The 23,927-nt window shown below is 37.6% G+C and overlaps 2 protein-coding genes across 4 annotated transcripts in view; both read left to right on the top strand.

The window, feature by feature from the left end:
- The first annotated feature begins 674 nt into the window (after window positions 1-674).
- Window positions 675-8,363, top strand: darmin.L (darmin L homeolog). Its single transcript, XM_041566351.1, has 12 exons — window positions 675-793; window positions 1,722-1,829; window positions 2,268-2,411; window positions 2,520-2,682; window positions 3,018-3,100; window positions 3,741-3,938; window positions 4,492-4,576; window positions 4,844-5,004; window positions 6,814-6,978; window positions 7,473-7,614; window positions 7,754-7,901; window positions 8,227-8,363. The coding sequence occupies exons 1-12, from the start codon at window positions 722-724 to the stop codon at window positions 8,294-8,296; spliced, it is 1,539 nt and encodes a 512-aa protein (XP_041422285.1). The 5' UTR covers window positions 675-721; the 3' UTR covers window positions 8,297-8,363.
- A 3,961-nt stretch (window positions 8,364-12,324) lies between these two features.
- The window catches only part of znf407.L (zinc finger protein 407 L homeolog), a 287,296-nt gene continuing 275,693 nt past the window's right edge, over window positions 12,325-23,927 (top strand). Inside the window, exons 1-2 of one of the 3 annotated variants that reach the window (XM_041566348.1) lie at window positions 12,325-12,481; window positions 18,676-22,645. In XM_041566348.1, the coding sequence (XP_041422282.1) occupies window positions 18,715-22,645 (3,931 nt within the window). In that variant the 5' untranslated portion in view covers window positions 12,325-12,481; window positions 18,676-18,714. Of the gene's footprint in view, window positions 12,506-18,675; window positions 22,646-23,927 lie in introns of all 3 variants that reach the window. The other 2 variants (XM_041566349.1, XM_041566350.1) reach the window with 2 other exon arrangements.

The following is a 23,927-nucleotide window of genomic DNA, read 5'->3' as shown; positions in this document are numbered from 1 at the left end:
GGGGAATAGTTAAGAGTAACTTGAATATATTTTAGAAATGGTTCCAAATTTTTAATCGATTATATTAAGAATATATATTTTCATAACAGTTCCCTTATACATTTTCATAGTTTACTGCAGACATTAAATTATTTTGGTGAATATGTAAGGTCATTATCAGATTGCAGCCATATATCTATTCTGGTTCCTATGGAAGCTTGGAACAGTGCAGTACAGAGCCCAGATTTGGCCAAACTGCATCTATTGGGTTGTCCACAATCACATGTTCCTGACCTATTTAGGGTCAGCACAGGTAACTTAATAAAAGGTGCCAAGTTTGCTATAAGTCAACATGTCTTTTGAACAGCTGTTGGCTCAATGACTGTATACTAGCACTTATCTGAAGTTCTTGTGTATACCTTTGTGAATTTGTTTATATATTCACTATAAACTATGCTTTTACAACATTATTAGCTTCAAAAAGGTTGGTTTTACTCTTTGGCCACTATCCTCCAGTGTCCTTGCATTACTATATGTGTTAATCTGTACAAATACTGCATGACCTTAGGTGAAGGCAAAACAAATTGAATTTAAAACTAAACAGAATTACGTTAACATTTATTTTACACAGATTATTAACTAGCCACATAGATTAATTAAATGTATTATAGTGCAGCTACAGAATCCGATTAACTGGGAATGAACTGGGACAATGGGAGTGGTTTGGAGAGACGGTGTATAAATGATTGCAGGCACCAGTGCCCAGGAACAAGCTCAAACCTTTATCACAGGGAAACAGTATTCTTCAGCCATGGTAAGTACTATTGGGCTTTTCTGTTGCTGCTACAAAGTTACAGGTTTATTTTCCAGTTATTGTAATATATATATAATATAAACCCATACAATATACTGATAATATTTTCCTTTGGTAACTAATGCAGATTCTTTCATATTATAATTAAGAGGATTTGCTTCATTTGCCAATATTTTGTCAACGTGAGCAATCAAGATCTGTCAACACAAAATAAGTGCCCTAATGCTATATGCAGGTTATTAAAATGTATTTCTGAATAAGTAATTATACCATAAGAACGGAATAGATAAATGACCATGTAAACCTTGAAGAAAATAATTAAGTATTTTATTTGTCTTTAAATGGGAATGTTATAATGAACAAAGCTGACGCTGAGCTACAGAGAGCACTGCATAGCTATACTACTTTTCAGCTAATACTGTTGGTAAATGTGCAGTAATGGTCTGATCCCTTTACTTATACATATATGAGATGTACTGTCCTCTGAACTAAGAATGTGCATATTTCATTTAACATTTTACATTCTCTTCCCTTTCAGATTTATAGGTTACCATTTTTCTAGTTTTCTTTTTTTTTGTCGCTCTGTTCTTGCTTTTATCTGTCTTTCTCTTCTACTATGATTTTGTGATCTGTCTTCCACTTGTTTTTTTCACATTCATTATTTTTGTGTTCTGCTTTATTTTCCTTCTCTTCAACTTTTCATGCTTTTCTATCTTTCTATTCTGCCAGACACACCTATACATTGACCTATTATCTTCTCTTCGTTCAGTCCCATTATTTACATTGTAACATAATTTCCTTTTTTTTGGTCCTCCCGACAGTTTGTCATAGTTATATACATGCACTGAATATACCATATATACATTCTGCTGTGTATTTGTAACATGACCAATACATCAGTAATAAAAGCTTCTAATCTATTTTACAGTTCCGCTTGTTCATCATATTTCTGTTAACATATCAAGTTCTGTTATCCCCTGTGCCAAACAATGGGGTTTTTCAGTATATTGATGCTCATCAAGATGAATTTATCCAGGTAAGCAATGATTTGGGTCCATTTGGAATATCATTTGACCTCTGTTTATCTGCCTAAGAACAAATCATGTTGCATTCTACACAGCTAATCTGTTGTGTACCTTTTTGCCATACTTGAGTGGCTGCCCCAATGGCTACAAAGCAGCTTTTTTTATGTGTACAGTAGTAGCGCTTTTGAAGCAAACACACAATTTTAACCAGTGCAGAGCTAGGGGCACATGGGGTGGATGATCTGCTTTTCTCTGTCTGGGTCTTGTTCCTAGGCAGAGAAAACAAATGGGATTAGTTATCTGATTTAGACAATCAGTGCTTTTACAATCACTCCATAGGTTGCCCAGTTAGCTTTAATGAGATGCTGAAAGGCCAATCAAAATAAAGTCTAGACTGAAATGACCATATTGTGTGAATCAAACTTAAACTATCTTGTATTTCTGCACAGAGATTAAAGGACTGGGTGGCAATAGAAAGTGACTCTAGTGATCCATCGAAGAGAGACTTGGTTAATAAAATGATGGAAATGACAAAGGACTATATTCTCAAACTGGGTGGAAGTGTTGAGATGGCAGAAATTGGTGAGCAAGAGGTACATGATGCATTGATATACATTATATTTGACATTTACTCTGCATTTAGTAAAGGAATGTACATGAAGAGTCAGATAAATTGCATTGATATTAATAAATATTTTTAGCTGTCATCTGGGGAGAAGATTCCACTGCCTCCAGTTATCCTGGCAGAGCTAGGAAATGACAAAAGCAAACCAACGGTCTGTTTCTATGGACACATGGATGTTCAGCCAGCAAAGCAAACAGATGGATGGTTAACGGAGCCCTATACAGTTGTGGAGAAAGATGGTAAGTCATACAATATCACTGATGGGTCAAATATATATTATGTTAATGGCAGCTATGAAAGAAATGTGAACATATCTGTTCTGCTAGTAGGTGTTTTACATGCAAATATAAATTCATTATTCAAATGCAATGCAACAGAGAAAACAGACTCAGCAGGGGGCAGGAGAATAAACCATGGGAACACTGTTGTGTAACATTTTACATGTTGTGGGTTCATTATCCAAAATAATCATGGGATGCATTATATTAAAACAATAATGTAAAAATATATACATTCATCTGATCCCACTGATCAGCACAGTTTAAATATCTCCACTGTATATTTTATTCTGTAGACAATCTGTATGGAAGAGGCACGTCAGATGATAAAGGACAAGTACTTGCATTGTTGCATGCTCTGGAATCTGTTAATGTGATGGTAAGTGTGTATACAGCTTTATTCTATGGAATTTAGGAGGCATATGCTTATTTACAGCTACTAGAGAATAAGACAAACAAGTCTTATTGTCACAGCAGGACTTGTATGTATATTATACTATTTACTAATTTAAAATATTAGGAAGCAGCTGGCAATGGAGAAAGGTGGTTCTGCCTTGTTATTGCTTCAAAAAGTAATTGCTTCAAAAATTGTAAAATGGATCTAGACATTCTTAAATGGAATACAAATCACAGGGCACTTCCCAGCTATTACACTAAAAAACAGGTGTCTCTGGTACTACATGCAATAAATTATCATAGAGATAATTTCCCCAAACTACTTAAAGGGGTTAAATTTTAAGTTAACTTTTAGTATGTTGTAGAATGGCAAATTATAAGCAACTTTTCGATTGGACTACATTTTTTCTTTTCTACTTCCAGCTTTCAAATTTCTCGCTATTGCTACTTTTCATTATTCATCTTTCTATTCAGGCCCTCTCCTATTCATATTCCAGTCTCTTATTCAAATCAATGCATGGTTACTAGGGTAATTTGGACTTTCTGATCTTGGGCCTCAAATGCAGTGTCTGTCGTTCTGTCGTTTAAGATTAGTCAATTTTTCACTGATAATTTCCTTACAGGGTCTTCCAGTGAATGTGAAGCTTGCTATTGAGGGAATGGAAGAAGTAGGATCTGATGGACTAGAGAAACTTGTGGAGGATAAAAAGGATACTTTCTTCTCCAATGTAGACTATATTGTTGTCACAGACACACCGTGGTTAAGCAAGAAACCAGGAATTACTTATGGAGCAAGGGGCAACTGCTACTTTTTCATCGAGGTACTCCCTTTAGTGCGCTCTCCCTTTGCATTTATATATTCAGTGCAAAACCCCAAGCAGCAGACAGGACATTCAATTATTTTCATATATCTTGTGAAATCTACTTTTGATTTGATAACACAGAGTACTTTAGAATGTCAGTAACAGCACAGTTCAAATTATTTTTATGTAGATTTTAATGATTGTTTTTACAGATTCCATACTGTTGGTGCTTCATAATACACAAGCATTATTACTGTTGAATCATACCTCCATTACCTTTGGCTAGTTATTTTTTGCATATTTGTAAGGAAGATAATGTCTGCTACAGTGTATTTATGGCTGGCTGGTAATAGATTTTATTGTTCTCTTTGGGGCCAAGGCAGCAATTGAATAAATGTATCCCTATCCATCAAAAGGGATTGATTTATTTGGGAATTAAAAAGCTTTATGACATGATTCTAACTTTATAACTATAACAGAAAGTGAGATATATATATATATATATATATATATATATATATATATATATATATATATACACTAAAGCTTTCCATTTGTTTGGATAATTTAGGTACAAGGTGCAAGGAGAGATCTGCACTCTGGTGGCTTTGGAGGGACAGTTCATGAAGCTATGAGTGACTTGATATATTTGCTGAGTAAGCCTGCATTTTGGTTTTGTTTCAAGATTTTAACACATGATGAAACATCCACAAATTCTCAATGTTCATCAGCTTTTCTCTTCCTACGACTGAAACTCATAATACAGCAGAATGAAAGAAGTTATATTATGCCTGTACAGGAGTTTGTACTTTTGGAGTTGCAGCAAGTTAAATGTAGTCTAGTAATTTATGTTTTCTAAAAGCATTTATAAATGCTTCATTAAACACATTGTTTATTAAACCTGCATTCCTCTTATTTTGAAGACACGCTTGCAGATGGAAAGGGTCGCATCCTTGTCCCAGGGATTTATGAGGCCGTAGCACCTGTGGGTGAAAATGAAACAGATTTGTACAAAAATCTTGAATTCAGTCTAGAGGAAATGCAAGCTGACACAGGGGTTAAGCAATTCCTTCATGATACAAAAGTAAGTGCAGGTTTAAAGTGCATAAAATGATTTATGATGTGTAATAAGGTTACATAAATTCAAGTCTTCTAAATATAATTTACACTATATTTTTCTGTACAAATTGATTTAAAACTGAATATCAATGACTGTATATGGGAAAACATACAATAAATAATTGTTTTAGGCATTGTACAAGTACAAGGTACAAGTTTAAGGGAACCAATGACACCCCCATATACACATAAAATGTTAAAATGCCTATTAGGACTTGAGCTAATGGTACAGGGGACAATTTCTCAACTAGTTTTGTGATTCTGTATGGAAATATGTTTTGTGTGTGCAAAAACAGGCTAATTCTGTGCCTGCCAGTGCACAAACAGACAGCAGTTTGGCTTTTATCTGCAGGTGTATATACACCAGCAGAGAAAACAACCATGTTTTCATACAGTAAGGGGCAGATTTATCAAGGGTCGAATTTCGAGGGTTAAAAAACCCTCAAATTCGACCCTCAAAGTAAAATCCTTTTTAGGATTTAAAGATTTAAGGATTTTAGCACAAATGCTTTGATCGAACGATCGAATAAAAATCGAACGATAAAATCCTTAGAATTGAATGATTCAACCAATTTTAATTGATCGATGGAAGGATTTTTATTCGACCCAAAAAAACTTAGAAAAGTGCTGGGGAAGGTCCCCATAGGCTAACATTGCACCTCGGTAGGTTTAAAGTGGTGAAGTATGAAGTCAAAGTATTTTTTAAAGAGACAGTACTTTGATTATTGAATGGTCGAATAGTCAAACGATTTTTACTTTGAATCGTTCGAATCGAAAAATACTTCGAAATTCGAATATTTTTCCATTCGCATTATTCACTCCAGCTTAGTAAATCTGCCCCTAACAGTGAGACCCTCTTTCTTAAGTATTTTTTTGTGGCTTTACAGCTCCCCCCAAACTTTATTTGATATAGTTTGGGCACTGCCTGCTGTCCCATAGTTTGTGCAATACAAGTATGGGATCTGTTATCTAGAATGTTAGGGACCTGAGGTTTTCCAGACAATGGATCTTTCTGTAATTTGGGTCTTCATACCTTAAGTCTACTAGAAAATCATGTAAACATTAAATAAACCCAATAGACTGGTTTTGCTTCCATAATTAATTATATATTAGTTTGGATCAAGTACAAGATACTGCTTTATTACTACTGAGAAAAGGAAATCATTTGTCAAAATGTTGATTATTTGGAAAAAATAGAGTCTATGGGAGATGGCCTTTCTGTAATTTGGAGCATTCTGGATAATGGGTTTCCAGATACCAGGTCCCATACCTGTTCAAGTAGAGTGGTTACCCTTCTATCTTTTATATACAGAGGGAAAATGATATTGTGCTGCTGGGACACAATTCTGCACCCTAAAAGAGTTAAACATTGATTGGTCAGTTTCCATTCGGTTTGGGACTTTGTAATGAAAACTTCAAAATAAGTATGTAGAAAAAAATGCAAATCAGCCTTTACTAAACCTAGAAATTATTGATGTCAAAGTTCCTAGTTTGAACTATCTCTGTATGGATATTATCTAATGAATTTATGGATATTGGTCCAGAGAAAAAAAAAACACAAAAACACCAGCTGATAACTTTATAGCATGAGGAGATCCTTCCTAGCACCTAAATCAGACAGGCATCACAATTCACTAAAGTTTTTATCAAACCATAAACCTTTGCTATAAGAAATATAAAAGATGAATTTTAAACTGATGGCATACAACATTAGTGTTTACCTGGCAGTATGGTGAATGGAATGGACGAATTAATGCAAATATTTAATTTTTAGGAAGATTTACTTATGCACAGATGGCGCTATCCTTCTCTATCAATTCATGGGATTGAAGGAGCTTTCTCTGGAACAGGAACTAAAACTGTAATACCTGCAAAAGTAATTGGAAAGTTCTCCATTCGGCAAGTCCCTAACATGGAACCATCTGTTGTAAACAAACAGGTATGTTAATGCATGTGTGATCAGTTGAATGATCCTGAAGTTTATCATACCTGGCTATTTGTGGGGGCAGGGGGGGGGGGCTGGTTATAGGTTTACCAACTTTATGTGGCTAAAAGTCCAGACAGGGGGAAGGGGGTGGGTGATACCAGCAGTGGAGCTAAGGACTTTAAGGGCAGGGCTATGATACAGCACTCTATGATTGGCTGACTGCAGTGTCAATCTGTGTAGAGGCCTGACTGGATTTCCCACTTCCGGGCCAACAAAAACCCTATTTAGTTATGTTGAAACATCAACAAAGTTTGCCCCAGTACGGGTACGAACAACAAAGCCCCTTGTTCCATATTTCAGATGCAGAAGCTTTAAATATTTATATGGTATAGAGGCACAAATCAAGTGTTTATGTGTGAAAATTTTTATATTAACACAGGATTAAAAACACTTTCCCCTTTTAGTGTTTTATAGAACTCCACTCAACATTATTTTCCAATTTATAGGTTACCGATTACTTGGAGGCCAAATTTTCTGAAAGGAAAAGTCCTAATAAAATAAAGGTAACAATGGTAATTGGAGCAAAACCTTGGTTGGCAGACATGAATGAGCCGCAATATCTGGCAGCTAGGAGAGCAGTTAAAAGAGGTAACGTAAGATGTTACAGTATAACTGTTTACACCTCCAATAATATATCCTTATGCTGAGACCTACGTTATACAAGCCTGCAGCATCCAGTTGCATTCCATGTGCTCTTTATCATTTCTGATGTTTGTCTGCCCTCTAGTGTTTAACTTGGAAGCAGACATGATCCGAGCTGGTGGGACCATTCCCATTGCTAAAACTTTGGAAGATGTACTTGGAAAGAGTGTAATGTTACTAGGAATTGGTGGACCAGATGATGCTCCTCATGGTCAAAATGAGAAAATAAGCAAGTAAGATCCAGCTTTGATAAAATAGATATCTTCGGGGGGGGGGGGGGGTTGGCAAGCTTTCAGTGTCTGCCCGGAACATTCACATAAAAAGTATCAAGTTCATGAGAAATAACAATCCACAGAAAGGAAAATCATAGGTGCTTTAACAGGCCTCAGCTAGTTAGAGGATGCTAGAGTTAGGAAAGCTGAAGTAATTAGTCTGCTTATCTTTGACTTTAGCTTTCATTTATAATCAATTATATATGTAATATAATCAATCTAGGGATTGTGGAAGTTCAGAAAACAACTAAAAAAACTAAACATTTTCTTCTTATTTTCTTTTTAGGTACAATTACATTGAAGGTACCAAACTATATGCTTCTTACCTTCAAGAACTTTCTTCAACATCTTCCTGAACTGTAACAGTAATCAGCCACTGTATTTCTCTGCAGAGATATTTTTAAATTAAATGTGTAAACATCAGTTCAAAATTGGTCATTGACTTCAATTTTATTGCTACTTTTTATATAAACAGAGTTCTTTAAATATTAGTAAAGCCTTTAACATGTAACACTGTAATCAGTCAGAGCAAGTATCGCTCCATCACACAATAATGCATACACTGCTTTACGAAAACGATGCAAACTATAAGTACTGGAGAAATTGTTAGCATACCATAACTGCACTGATCCAATCAGCTGGACAAATAAGAACATAACCGTTCATCTCTATGGGATATTATGAGTGATTCATATATATACACATTTAAATATGAATGCTCTAAATGCAATTTTACATTATTTGTACTGGAAGCAGGAAGAGTATCTGCAAACAAAGTAATGCAACTAATAGTAAAAAAAAGTGAATTTGCTATATGACTGGCTAAAATACTTACCTGAAAATAAGTGTAATACTTATTATATAAGAAAATACATACTTGCTAACGGTCCCTTATTTCCATATAAAGTAAAGATTGTTTTCCCTGGACATTTTTGAAGTTTTTAAAATTTACTGCACAGCAATCTCAATATCAGAAATCAGTTCTCATTTTCTGCTCTCACCTTACAGCCTATGGTTTTATGGGAATCATAAAAGCTAATAAAACAGTATCATATATGCATGTAGGGTTGCCACCTTTTCTGGAAAAAAATACCTGCCTTCCTATATACAGTATTTATCTTTTTTCCCTATTAATAACATTGGGATCAACCATAATTTTTACCAAATAGGCTGTTAAATAACGGCCAGGTGGCAACCCTATACGCATGCTATGTATGGTGGGACTCTGTGCTGTCTATTAACACACATATCCTATGACACAAAGGCCCAGCCACAGTGTTTCAAGACATTACTTTCAGATGTTGGCTTCTCTGAAGAAGGTAGAAAACAATAAAAGTTACCAGCTATTGCTGCAAGCTGCTGAGTTTAAAGGAGACCTGACACCCAGACATAAAAAGCTGGATAATAAAAGTAATTTTCAACTATGAAACCATTTTTTTTTTAAATAAAACATCCTTAAATGTTATAAACGCTTTTAAACATTTCAGCTGTCAATCATAGGCATAGGGTTGGGGAAGGAAATGATCTTCACTTTCCATTCTGTTCTTCCTCAATGTCACTTCACTAACTACATTCCCCCTCACTTCTCACTATCTAATTGCTTTTCCAGAGCATGGACTAGGGCAGGGATCCCCAACCTTTTGAACCCGTGAGCAACATTCAGAAGTAAAAGGAGTTGGGGAGCAACACAAGCATGAGAAATGTTCTTGGGGTGCCAAATAAGGGCTGTGATTGGCCATTTGGTAGCCCCTATGTGGATTGTCAACCTACATTGAGAATCTGTTTGGCAGTACAACTAGTTTTTATGCAATTAAAACTTGCCTCCAAGTCAGGAATTCAAAAATAATCACCTGCTTTGAGGCCACTGGGAGCAACATCCAAGGGGCTGGAGAGCAACATGTTGCTCACGAGCTACTGGTTGGGGATCACTGGACTAGGGTATCAGCCCTGCCCCCATTTTGGCACATAAACAAGATTTTGGCATGATGCAAAAAAATAATGTATGTAAACTCAAAAGGATTGTTTGTAACCAATATGGAGTAAAATGAACTTAGCTAGAATCAAGTGCAGTACAAGGTACTGTTTTATTATTAAAGATAGTGATATCACTCCTACTTGCAGTACAGCAGTAGAGAGTGACTGAAGTTTGTCAGATCACAAGTCACTTGACTAGGGGCAGCTGGGAAACTGACAATATGTCTAGCTCCATGTCAGATTTCAAAATAAAATATGAAAAAATCTGTTTGCTCTTTTAAGAAACTGATTTCAGTACAGAATTCTGCTGGAGCAGCACTGTTAACCGATGCATTTTGAAAAAAATGTTTTCCCATGACAGTATCCCTGTAATCATCCAGAATAACATAGTAACATAGTAAGTTAGGTTGAAAAAAAGACACACATCTATTAAGTTTAACCTTTTGAGTCTACATACAGTATAACCTGCCTAACTACTAGTTGATCCAGAGGAAGACAAAAAAACTGTTTGAAGCTTCTGCAATTTGCCTCAGAGGGGGAAAAATTCCTTCATCACTCCAAGATGGAAATTGGAGCAGTCCTTGCACATTGCAAGTAGAGTAACATTTATCCCGGGGCACAAGTTCTTGCTTAGTAAATCCCTTAGCTCTCAATTGTGCCCCAGGATCCTGGGGCACAATTGAGAACTGAGGGATTTACTAAGCAAGAACTTGTGCCCCGGGATAAACTTTACTCTACTGATCCCTATTAAGTTTGCCAGGGTACAGTAATCAATTGCAACCTGTTTAAAAGCAAATATCTTATTGGTTGCTTTGGATTACCACACCTCTACAAACTTTACTATATATAGGAGTTATACAATCATGTGAAAAATGACACCGTCATTTTATTTGCTTTTTTAGCATATATGGACATAACAATATTTGCTACTTATAATACATGATGCAACTAAACAAATTTGGCTTTGCAATCATTTATTCAACGAAAATATACAATTTTTGGAAATAGTACACCTTTGGTTCTGATACCAGATATAACCTCCTTTGACAGAAACAACAGGCATTTCTTATGTCTATGGTTCTCTGACATCGACAGGAATAATTTTTTTCGGCTGTGTGATATTTGATGTGGTTCTTGCATGAGGAGTCCTTTCAAATTCCCCCAGGATCTGAGTGGGACTGCTTGGTGGATGTACTTGAATGCTTAGGGTCATTCGCATAATTTTTTGTCCACTATCAATACCATTTTGCAGCCTCTTTCTATTGGTAATCAGTAGTGGTGGAAGCTACCTGCAGCTCCCATAATGCAATTCTGGGGTTTTTAGAGACTTCTAACCTGCACCTTGTGTTCTGCTCTCGGACTAAACTTGCTGGAACAGCCTGGCCTGGGAAAATTGCCATCTATGACCTTCTTATGAAAGGACTAAAGAGAGCTCTATCAATCTACACACGCCACACACCTAGTAGCATTAACCTATAGCAATCAATAAGATGTTTGCTTGTTTGATGTTTGACCTGTAGGGTTGCCACCTGACCCGTATCTTACCGGCCTGGCTGGTAAAAATGATGGTTGATCCCAATGTTAATAGGGAAAAAATATAAATATATAGGAAGGCCTCTATTGTTTTCCAGAAAAGTTGGCAACCCTACAGACCTGTAAGGTTGCCACCTGACCAATATTTTACCAGCCTGGCTGGTAAAAATGATGGTTGATCCCAATGTTAATATTGTTATTGATCGTTGATCCCAATGTTATGAATAGGGAAAAAAGATAAATATATAGAAAGGCCTGTATTTTTTTCTGTAAAAGGTGACAACCCTACAGACCTGTAGGGTTGCCACCTCACCGGTATTTTAGCGGACTGGCCGGTAAAAGGTGGCAACCGTACAGACCTGCCAAATTTGTATATAAGTCAATGGGAGAGGTCCCTCTACTATTTGGAAGTTTCTGTGATCTGTGCTGGAGTTAGCCCGAAAATCTGACTATGTCAGACTTTTTGGGCAAAAATATAACGATTCTGAAAAAAATATTCAAATAAAATCATACAATTTAGTTTTTCTCTCGATTTTATCGTGTTTGACCCAAATCCCATTCATCAGTCACAGAGGAATCAGACCAAGGCGCCAGCTAGTTTCATGTGGAGTCCAATGATGGGTGCAGGCTATTTGGGGTTAAATACATAACATTTTCACAGGGCCAGCGCTTCGTCACTAACAAGTACTTTGTGTCTGTGGTAATAATGAGTTCTTGTGTCTATTCGGAGCTTACGGGGACCCAGGAAGGTCACTTTACATGTGAGACACGTTTTTCCCGTACAACAAAACGAATAGATATAAACGGTGAAACGACCGTACTCTCTCGTCTATTATGTACCGAGACTGTAGAATACGAAACTTAACGCCCAAATGCAACATTAATCCCCGAACCAAAGCGTAGCCAAACGCCGAAGTGACGCTAGGTGACGTGCTACGTTCTAGTCGCGTTTTGATGATGTAGTTGCAGATCGTCCAATCAGCGGCGGGCAACATGGCGGCCGGGAAGAGGATTTCGCGCTGCAGCTTTGATATGTGAGTTTTTCACAAATTGGCCGGGTATGTGATCAATAAAATACAGCGACAAGGGCTGGGAACTTCTGGGTTTTATAATCGTTGGCATGGGACGCTTGGACATTCTTTCAATTTCAATAGGTCCACTGATATATAGTAGTGGCACGTCACTTCTAATGTAGTGTTCTCTTCCCAAAGCAGTTTTGTACGTAGCTGCCAAGGTTTCTACCAAGGAGTATTAGCTGTTGGTGCTGCCAATGTATAGGGCTTAGTATGTCCGTTTAAAATTAATTTGGGCTTTTAAGACTGATACACTATTGGTGCTATAGAACTGAACTTGTATTTGTAAGAGTTTTGGTTACATGGCTGCTTTTAAAGACAAAACAGTGCCTGTTCAGTTGACTTTAACCTTATTGTTCTTCCTTAAAGTGTGTTGGCATGGGTCCATTCTGCCCAGAGAACCTAATGTATCTTAGAAACTGTCATACAGTGAGAGAGTGTCAGAATGTTAATTGGCTTCATTTGCCTAATGTTCTTGTTAATGTGGAATCCTAAATATTACATTGCGGTTCCCTCTCATTAAATATTTTATTTTAACTATTTTGCAGACACTCATGGTGTTCTTTATTGGTCTGAATAAGAACCAGATGGTTTATTATGGTTCACATTATATTCATTTTCATGCAGCAATAGAAATTGTTTCAAACCCAAATGCAGGTTCCCATCTTGTTTACATTGGGCTTCAATAATTCCCTTTAGTACTGTAAAATCTCTTACTACAATAGCAGCTGAAAAGTGCAAAACCATTTATAAACACATTTGTGGGCTATAAAGTTGACTCCCAGATATAAATCAGTAGGTGAAGCGATACTGCTTTGCACGCATGGAATATTTACTGTGTGCTGCGGTTTATTGCCAGATCTGGAGTAAAAAATGCACATTATTAATTGCAAGATATATGTTCCAAAGCAATATTAAAAATACTTAGGTAAACATCACCCCTCAAAATTACAAACTTAAATAATAAACTGCTTGTATAGTATGAAAAATATCATTTAAAATACTTTATGATTTCAAAATGTCCACCAGGTGTCCTCACAATACCAGTTTGGTTTAGGATGCCTAGTTGCTTAAAGTGTCACAACTGGGTAAGGATTCTACTGATTTCTTATTTTCTGTTACCACTTCATTGTACATTTCCTATAAGACAATTTACAACATTAATTTGCTAATGAAAGTTAAGGCTTGCATTTAGATCTTATATGCTTGCTTTCTATGAACAATTGGCAAAGTAAAATAATCTATATCGAACAGTTTAAATCCTACCTTCCAAATGTCCAGATGTCAGTTTAACATTTACCAGAATATGTAGCATAGGCGATAATCATAAGCAGGTGAAGGTTTTTTTGAAGATCCAGCGTTTTGGCTCCTTACTTGAACCTTCGTCAGGGATAGTATGGAGCTGAAACGTTGGATCTTCAATAAACCTTCACCTGCTTATGAGCTGTTTTGTGAATATCCTTGGAGTGCTGTCAATATTTGCAGAATGGATTTATATGTTTCGAACTAGCACCCAGGTATCCTGTTTTTCTTATGGTTGTGCACTCCACTCCCTCTGTACACACACACACACACACACACACAAACATGATGTCATCTATGATGGCAGGTATATAGCACTCAGGCTGAAGTATTTGCTCCTTTAAATCTCCAGGTTAAGACAGGCTAACACCCTGGAGTATGGTTGGAAAGTACTCCAGGCCAATTAGTCTTGGACTGGTAAAGGGTAGACTGGGTGTGCTGAGTTTCAGTAAGCTGGGAGAAGCTGAAAAAGGCTGCCTCTGATATTGGGACTCCTGAGAAAGACTGCCTTGTGACGGCAGAGAGGACTTTTCTTTTGTCCTCTGTTAAACTGCAAACTGGTGAGACTTTGCTTTTGTGTTTCCTTCTTAAGGTGGCCATAGACACACAGATCCTATCGTACGAATCAAGGATTCGTACGATTTTCGGATCGTGTGTGGCATGTGCCGACATCTTTCGTCCAGCGGAGATGGGTCGTTTGGTCGATCGGTCAGGTTTGATTTTGACCCGACCGATCCCGCCGGAGCCCACGGCCATACGGCCAAACAATCAGATTACACCCGATATAGCCATGCCTGTTAATGGCATATCGGGGAAAGATCCGCTTGTTTGGCGATGATGCCAAACGAGCGGATCTTTGCATCTATGGCCACCTTAAAGCACCGAAGTAGTTCCCCTTTGATGTTGTACACTTTGAAAAATAAACCACAGGCAGGAGCCTGATAACTTTGTTTTCCACAGGTCTTAAAAAATAAACTTAATTTATTTAGCAACCGATTGACGTTTTGTTTAGGTGAGACTTTGGCCCATTCTTCCACGCAAACCTTGAAAGTTCTCGGGGTTTGCCAGTACCATATCCTGACAGCCCCACACCATGACGTTCCCACCTCCAAACTTCACTTTGGTGTGGTGTTTTGGTAGTTATGTGTAGTGCCATTTCTCCTCCAAACATGGTTTGTGCAGTGACATCCAAAGAGTTCAATTTTAGTATCATCTGACCAGACCATGTTCTATGCGCAACTAGATCTCCCGCATCCTGGGCGCTATTCCGGAGGACAATGTCGGGACACAGTGTTTGTAAAAAATAAATGGCTTTATTGAAGCACATACAATGTGGATTCTAATATGCGGTGGGTATGCTGTGCTGTCTGACTTACGAGTTTCTTGCCGTTAACCCGGCACTTCCTCAGGATCTTGTCAGATGACATGAACAACGATTCAAGGAAAGAGGCTATGGGAAGGACATCATTATTAAAAGCTTATCTTTAGACAGCAAATACAGACAGGAATACCTTGCTAATTCCAAAAAGGAAAAAACAGAGGTCAAATTATAATGAAAAAATACTCTTTATTACAATGTATAGCAGGCAATACAAAAAGATAGTCAAAGTTGTGAAGAAATTCTTGCCAATTCTTTATGCAGATAGGGATTTCCTAGATGCATTGGGTCCAGGAGTGAGTGGAGTGGCGCGACGAGCGCATACCCTTCGTGACTTACATGCGGCAGTAATCGCTGTATAACATGAAAATATTTAAGGATTTCCCAAGAGTTTAACTCCACAGTAACCAATGCAGTATATAAGATAAAACAATATATATCAATTGTTGTAGTAAAGGAGTAATTTACCTAATCACGTGCACTAAACGCGAAAAACAATATGAAGGCTGTACCACAAGATCCCTCAAGGAGCAAATTAGGGAACATATCAACCAAATTAGTAATACTAAGTATAACAGCTAAACCAATGTCACTAGGCATTTTATTGAATGCAACAACAGCAATCTAAAATTCTTTTCTGTACAAGGGATTGAACAAATTAGGACTGGAATTCGAGGTGGGGATACTCTAACGAAACTGCATAAGAGAGAAGTCTATTGGATTTTTTATTTGCAAACCAGGTTGCCACTAGGCTTAAATTTTACTTTTGATGTTACATGCTATGTATAAGTATACTCATTATCTATTCATTTAAAGAAATTTAAACTTATACTATATTTGTGCCCTGCAATATGAATTATATATTATATAAATACTAAGTGTTTCTAAATGTATGAGCCAATCGCCCAGGCTCTAATTGATATTTTAACATATGTGTTAGAAAATGATTGGTTTTAAAAATGGGAGGGTCTACTAAAGATGGTATTTAAGCATTTGAAAGGATGTGATACATCAGAAATTGGCTATGACGAAGTGCTAGGTAAGCATGAAACGCGTTAGGCCATGTGAGGACTTTTTGATTCTTTTTATTATGGATTAATAAATAATATTTTTATTACAATCAGCATGTTTTTGAGGCTATACCTCTATTTGGTCACTAGAGGACCACAGTATGCTGTTAATTATTTACTAGTGTCTATTTTACCAGCAACTTTAAAGTGAAGGCCTAAATCAGTACTGTCCAACTTCTGTGGTACCGACGCTGAAATTTTTCTGGCCTTTGAAAAAGCCTAACTGACGAAACGTGCGTCAGGCAACGTAGCTTTGCCGCCAGCTTAGCGGCTAAAAATTGGGAACTAAAAGGAATTTAATCCTAGCTCGCAGTGGGTCAGAGGTTCAGAGGGGGGAGAACTGGGGGTAAAATTCACCGGTGGGGAATCCGATCACCTGTGCGTTACGCTCAACGGACATGTCAGCAGAAGGTGTTGCCTTTGTAGTGTCTAGGGAATAGGCCAAACGCTTTAGGTGCCTCTGAGAGGACACAGTGTTAGTTAAACTCCGTGCACACCACATAGCACAGTGGTTGATCAGTCCTCCTTTCGAACAGAAGGGTTAAGGGACATTACGCTTGAGGACTCAAGGGTACCCCGAACAACTCCCAATTCACACCCACCCCACATTTATTCTCTCTGGAGATCACTGCTTCAGTGCTAACTTAATCCTTAATGTACTCCCTGACTACTATTCAGCCAGTATAGGGAAACGGGCGATGTAAGATCGATATGGGAACAGTCTAATGAAATAATTACACTGTTACCCCTGTTTACACATATTTTAGATCGGATTTCCACCCTTTTCTTTTAATTGTTTATAGTGGTTTTATCAATTAATTCCCTTTCAATCTATGAATTTTAGTAAGCTAATAAAAGTTACTTTTTATGATGTTTCTTTAATGAGTCCAAGCTACAGGGTTAAGCACATTCCCATGTTCACGAATAAAGCACTATGCACTTTAAAGATTTCAGTCACCATGAATTGACAAGAATTTCACTTTAATTTCTTATTCAATGATCACAGAACAGACGACCAAATTAATCACAATAAAATCACAACTTTATTTAAGTTCCACAGTTGATCACTTGAAGCAGGAAGACACATTTGTTAACACAAGGTTGCTTTAGGATTGTGCGACGCCATACACTCCACTTTCTGTCTCTCCTTTTGAGCATCGAACCAGGTTTCATTTATAGGAGTAGTCAGCACATCCACGCCGAGTTGCTCCTAACTCTCGGTCAAGGGGTAACCCTATGGGAAAGCAATTTGGTTAGAAGGTGCGGCAACCATTAATTTTTTATTTTCCTGAAATTTTTCTGGCCTACATGGTGGAGGGCCGATAATGGAAGCCAGTGTTGACCACACAGAGCATGGCATGCGCAGGCAGAGGAGGGCATGCGCAGGCAGAGGAGGGCACGCGCAGGCAGAGGAGGGCACGCGCAGGCAGAGGAGGGCACGCGCAGGCAGAGGAGGGCACGCGCAGGCAGAGGAGGGCACGCGCAGGCAGAGGAGGGCTCGCGCAGGCAGAGGAGGGCACGCGCAGGCAGAGGAGGGCTCGCGCAGGCAGAGGAGGGCTCGCGCAGGCAGAGGAGGGCACGCGCAGGCAGAGGAGGGCACGCGCAGGCAGAGGAGGGCACGCGCAGGCAGAGGAGGGCACGCGCAGGCAGAGGAGGGCACGCGCAGGCAGAGCAGGTCACACACAGGGAGCATAGGGAAGGCAGAACAGAGCAAGAGACAGGGAAACCCTTCAGGACCACTCTAAGATGTACTACATACAGTGACACAGTGCTGGTAACCATTAGCATTTTGTATTAAGTGTGAACAGTGTGGGCAGTTTCAGTCTGGGTCTCGGGTGTGAACAGTACAGGGCTCTAGGATGTGAACAAAAGAGGTGTCACAAGTGTGAACAATACAGGGGGACCACAGGTGTGAACAATACAGGGGATTAGTCTGAATTTGAGGTTTAAACAATGCAGAGGCCAGATAGTCTCTGTAGTGATATTTAAAGTTTACACAAGGTAAGCAAACACAGCAGGTCGGTCGTGGGCCGCCAGTTGGACAGCCCTGGCCTAAATAATATCCATTATTTGATGTTAGAGTTTATGATAGACTGTGATCAAACATGTCAATTATCATAGCAACACTGCTGAACATAAAATGTTTATTTTGGTGCCATGTAAAGCTGCAGACTGTTTATATTGTGCAACTTGCTTTCATTCTGTTTCCAAATATTGTTGGACAGTCTTGCCTGCTATTGTGAGATTCTAATACTTAAGACTTTGCGTGATTTGAGGTAGTTATATAAATACTGCTCTCTTAATGGTTTATTCATTTGATATCTCTTGATATTAACTGAGGCTATTGATAAACTTACAACTTTTTTGTAACTTATAAACAACTGATATTCTGCTTTATTTTTCAGGCAGATTTACTTCCACAAAGAAGTTTCAAATTGCTGAATATGGAAAACAAACAGCTGTGTCAAGATAAGGGTTTAGCTGATAAGCATAAAATCGAAAAGGGGAAGGATATGGATGAAAGCTACATGACTATTGACCCTGTAGGTGAAAAGTCTTTGTTGCTTTCATCATCAATGTCTTCGGCAGAGAAGATGTCTGCAACTCCAAGCACTAAAAGACTAATGCTAGGACAGAATCCTTCCAGAAAATTAAAGGGAGGGTGCACCGCAAATGAGCCTTTGACAAAACGACCAAAAATTGAAGAGGTTACCGGTGATGGCAGTGATCATATCAACCCAAATAATAAAGATAGCACAGTCATACAAGTACCACCTTTGTCCAAGAGCGTCTTGCTCCCTAATAATGAAAATTTCCTAAGGCATGTACTTTCAGACTCCAAAGTCAATGACATACAGAGTATTCCTGAAGAAAGGAAACAACTAGGTGGGATAATAAATGCTGAAGAAATTGTTGGCAAAATTACAAATAGAAATGACTTTAGCAACAAACTTTCTGAAAATGTGTATTCTTCAAATTGTGTTCTTACTGAAGAAAACAGCTGCCTTACTAGGAAAAACAACAAAATTCCAGTAAACCCAGTGTCCATTCAAAGCAAAATATTTTCCTGTGATATCTGTGGTGTTCAGTGCTCGAAAAAAAATCTTTTGCACAAACAGCATAATTGCCAGACTCAGGTTCATCATGAGAATGTTGGAGCACTCAAGGACACTTGTAAGAAAATGCTTTCAAATATTAAAAAAAAATCCAGCAAGAGCAAAGCTAAACTGATTAAATCCAAATTAACAGCTAATATTGACACATACTCGGACAAAAGCAATTTAAGAGACTCTCTTAAAGCAAAAGCAAAGTGTTGTACAGAAAGTGAATCGACTGTGCATGGTGAAAATAAAAAATCAAATATTGGCAGAAAAACAATGAAGCAAATAATTGCTAGAGAATCAAAAAATATTTCAAAAATCATATTGGCCATAAAGGCCAAAAGACAAAAAGACCAAACAGCATTTGAAAAAAAAAAATTCTTTATGAAAAAGTATGGTTTTGGTCAAATTAGGAAGAGATTGCATATGAGAAGAATAACGAAAAAAGGCCAAGTATGCTTAAAACCTTTAGCTATGCCCTCAGAAATGTTACAAACAGAGTACACCGATGGCACAGAAATGAATAATGATCAGAATAGTGCAACCATATTTCATTCTAGTTCATCTGAAGTAGAACAAGCTAAAGATGACAATACATTGCACATGTGCATTCATTGTGATAAAGTGTTTTCAAATGATAATGCACTAGAAGGACATGTTAAGAGACTACACAGCAAGGAAAGTCCGTTTTATTGTCTATCTTGTGATTTCATTTGCTTGAATAGGAGGAATTTCGAAAAGCATTGCCAGAGTAATTGTAATCAGCCAGTGAAAGGTAACTTAGAATGCCATATCTGTTCAGCTGTAGCTGTGGATATAGAGACCTTCAATGCTCACATGATTGTCGACCACAACTTGAGATTCTATTGTGATCTATGTAAACTTTATTATAGGCTGAAGGAAGAGTTATTGCACCATGAAACAATTCAGCATAATTTCCAAATTCAAAAAACTGCAGAAAAACTGGCTTTGCAGATATCTGATCCCAGAAAAAGTCAAGCACAAATTGAAATCAACACTATAGCAAATACAACAGAAGTGGCAACAGACGATAATCATATAAAGGAAGATGTTAAACATCCATCTCATTCTGAATCTGGGAAGCAACAATTTCAGTGTAAAAAATGTTTTTACAAGACACGCTCATCAACTGTCCTTACAAGACATATCAAACTTCGCCATGCACATGCCTTTTACTTTTTATGTAAAGCTTGCAATATTTATTCGATGTGTAAAGAAGGCATGGAAAAGCACATCAAAAGAAGTAAGCATATAGAAAATGCTAGGAAAAATAACATTGGCTTGCTCTTTGAGGAATGTATAGAAAAAGTTAGGTTTGATGGAATTTCAGATCCTAGTGTAGTTGAGGATAGCTCTAAAGAGAGTCAGCCATTACCAGTGCTGCAGTCCTTTTCAAGTGAGACTTTAACTTCCACTGTTGAACAGCTATATTCCAGTCAAGACTCCAATGCAAATGAACAAAAAAAAGGAAGACCAAAAGGAAACATGTCTAGATTGTGTAATTACTGTGGCCTTGTGGCTTCAAGTGTGACAAATTTATCAGTTCATATAAGGCGAAAACATAGCCATCAGTATAGCTACTTATGCAAAGTTTGCAACTATTCCACTGTAACTAAAGGTGACATGGAGCGACACTGCACCACCAAAAAACATAACATTCGTGTAGCTGTAGAAAATAAAGGACCACATAAAAAAGATGTTATTGTTACGTCTGATGGAAGACAATTTGAAGGGATTTCTAAGAAAAATGAAACCATGGCTCCTAGCCCTTTAGATAATGGACATCCTAACTCTGTCAGTACAGAGAAACCTGTTTGTGCCTCTGACACACTGGCAGTTCAGCAAGTGTCAAATCAAATCTGCTCAATAAATTTGACAGGAGGCAGCCCGGGATTTGAAGTTTGCGTTACAGTAGCAGAAAAAGATAATAATATTGAAAGTGATCCAATAAAAAAGGGGTCTTTTGAAACTGGAGTAGAAGAAACAGTCAGGAAGCAACATACCGAGGAATTTCAGTATTACTGTATGGCATGTGAACACTATACTCTAACACACCGTGAAATGATGGAACATGTGGTAATGGAGAAACATAAGATGAATTACCAGGCTTACAAATTGCAGTCTTCATCAGTGATAGATGTCACTCCTGACAGTAGCCACACATCATCAGATGACTTGTCTAAACAGCCAGTTCAAGGAAATGATAAAGAATGCTCGACAACCATTACTCAAAATCCAAAGGTAGTCTTGGAAAAAGACAGCCAGGTTTCTGCTCCAGAAGAAGGAGGAAAGTTAACACTGGCTGCATCCAAAACAACCATCACCTATACAAAAGAAAACACTGAAATCAATACAAATCCTGAGCTAATAAGGAGTCTGGCTAATAAGGAGTCTAGCGAGGAAGGGCATGAAAATGGAACTGAACACCTAGTTTCAGAAGTATATGCCAAAGACAAAAAAGATGAAGAGGAATATGTAAAATCATGTGAAGATGATTCTGTTGTTGAAATCATACATTTAAAAAATGGTGAATCTGTGTCAAATGCTCATTCTGAAGAGATTATCCTTGAGGCTGAGAATGAGATGGAAGTTTGTTCAGTTGAGGATACTGTAGGTCTAGATATTTCATCAGGTGTCGTTGCAGTGGAATTGAGCAGTGCAAATGGATCACACAGTGCTGATCAAAGCAGAGAACAATTTGATTCTTCAATTGTAAAACTACAAAAATGGCAAGTAGAAGAGGGTGCTTTACAATCGGTAAAAGGGAAAAGAGGCTATGGAAAATCTCACAGAAGCAAAGCTCGTATCCGCTGTGACGACTGTGGTTTCTTAGCAGATGGCCTGAGTGGGCTAAATGTACACATAGCAATGAAACATCTAACAAAAGAGAAACATTTCCATTGCTTACTTTGTGGCAAATCTTTTTTTACCGAAAGCAATCTTCACCAGCACTTGTCTAGTGTTGGCCATCTAAGAAATGAACAGGAGAGTTTTGAAGAGCTGCCTGAAGGGGGAGCCACTTTCAAATGTGTGAAATGCACAGAGCATTTTGATTCTGAACAAAGCTTGTTTCTTCATATTAAAGAACAGCATGAAGAACTGTTAAGAGAAGTCAGCAAATACATTCAGGAGGACACAGAACAAATCAACAAAGAAAGGGAGGAGAACCAGGGAAATGTTTGCAAATACTGTGGCAAGACATGTAAAAGTAGCAACTCTATGGCTTTTCTGGCTCATATTCGCACTCACACAGGTAAGTTACTGCAAAAGACACTCCTAACCCAATATTTAAAAAAAATAAAAAAATAACAGAAAGCATAAACATTGTACAATGTGTACATTTTACAACCCAGAGGTATGAATAATGTTTACAGTACTATAAATGGATATTTAAAGCTGAGTTGTGTTAGTTGTTCAATTTCACAATTCTTTTTTTTTTTTTTAAACATGTTTTTATTTATTTATAACATACATAAAATTTGTTTTCATTTTGCAGTTATGTATATAATAAGAACAAACAGTATGGTTTTTCAACAGCTTTTAACAATGATTTTCCATCAATATATAATTACATTATAAAACATACAGCTCAAAATATAGTATTTGACCCTATGTGGGACTCGAGGGATACGTAGCCAATAGTCTGTTTATCTGATGACTCCTGGGGGGTGCGAAAACCAGTCTTTCCTGTTCACTGTGCCAGTTGTCGAGGTATTGGGATGCCTCCGTTATGAGTGGGTGTTCTCTAAGCGTTTCTTTGTCGTACCATGTTGTTTGTCTGAATATATATGTATGTATAAACCGTAAGAAATCTAGTATGATGTGGGAGTGTTGTTATATATGTTGTCCAGGTGTTAAAGAATTTTGTTGTATTGTGTTCTTTTCTGGTTATTGCTTCCAACCAATCCATGTGAAATAGGTGATCTAGTTTTTATTTGAATATCAATATAGATGGGGATTCCAGACCCAGCCATTGTTGTAATATCGTTTTTCTAGCTGCTGCAGCTAGTCTACCGATCATGTTTTTCTCTGGTTTTGAGAGTTGTGTATAATTTGTGGTGTTACTGAATAATGCCCATTCAATTTGTGTTTGGATAGGTTTCCCAGTCATCTGTCCGCCATATGCAGCTACTTCTTGCCAAAATGTTTGTAATTTTGAACAGGACCAAAGGTTGTGTATTAAATCGGCTCTTGGTGAGCAGCATCTTAGACAGTTATCAGAGGAGAGACTTCCCATTTTATGTCTTCTGATTGGAGTAAGATAGGAGTTATGCAATATTTGGAGAGCCATTTCTTGATATCTGCTCGCCGGGAGTAATTTAATTATCGTCGTGTGTTGTTTTAAAATATCTGATTTAGTTACTTCGGGTATATTATTGACCCATTTAAAGGCGGAGTTTTCTTCGTCGTCTAAATTTATTACTGTTCGTATAGTCTGATATATTTGTGATGTTGTTTGCTTGGTATCAGTTTTTTTCCATATTTTGTTTAATGGGTTATCTTTGTCCCTATCTAATTGGGTAACAGTATGGGCT

This window comes from Xenopus laevis, chromosome 6L (genome assembly GCF_017654675.1).
Source record: "Xenopus laevis strain J_2021 chromosome 6L, Xenopus_laevis_v10.1, whole genome shotgun sequence".
Taxonomy (NCBI): domain Eukaryota; kingdom Metazoa; phylum Chordata; class Amphibia; order Anura; family Pipidae; genus Xenopus; species Xenopus laevis.
Note: the sequence above shows the minus strand (reverse complement) of the source record. Positions and strands in the feature narration are given on the sequence as shown.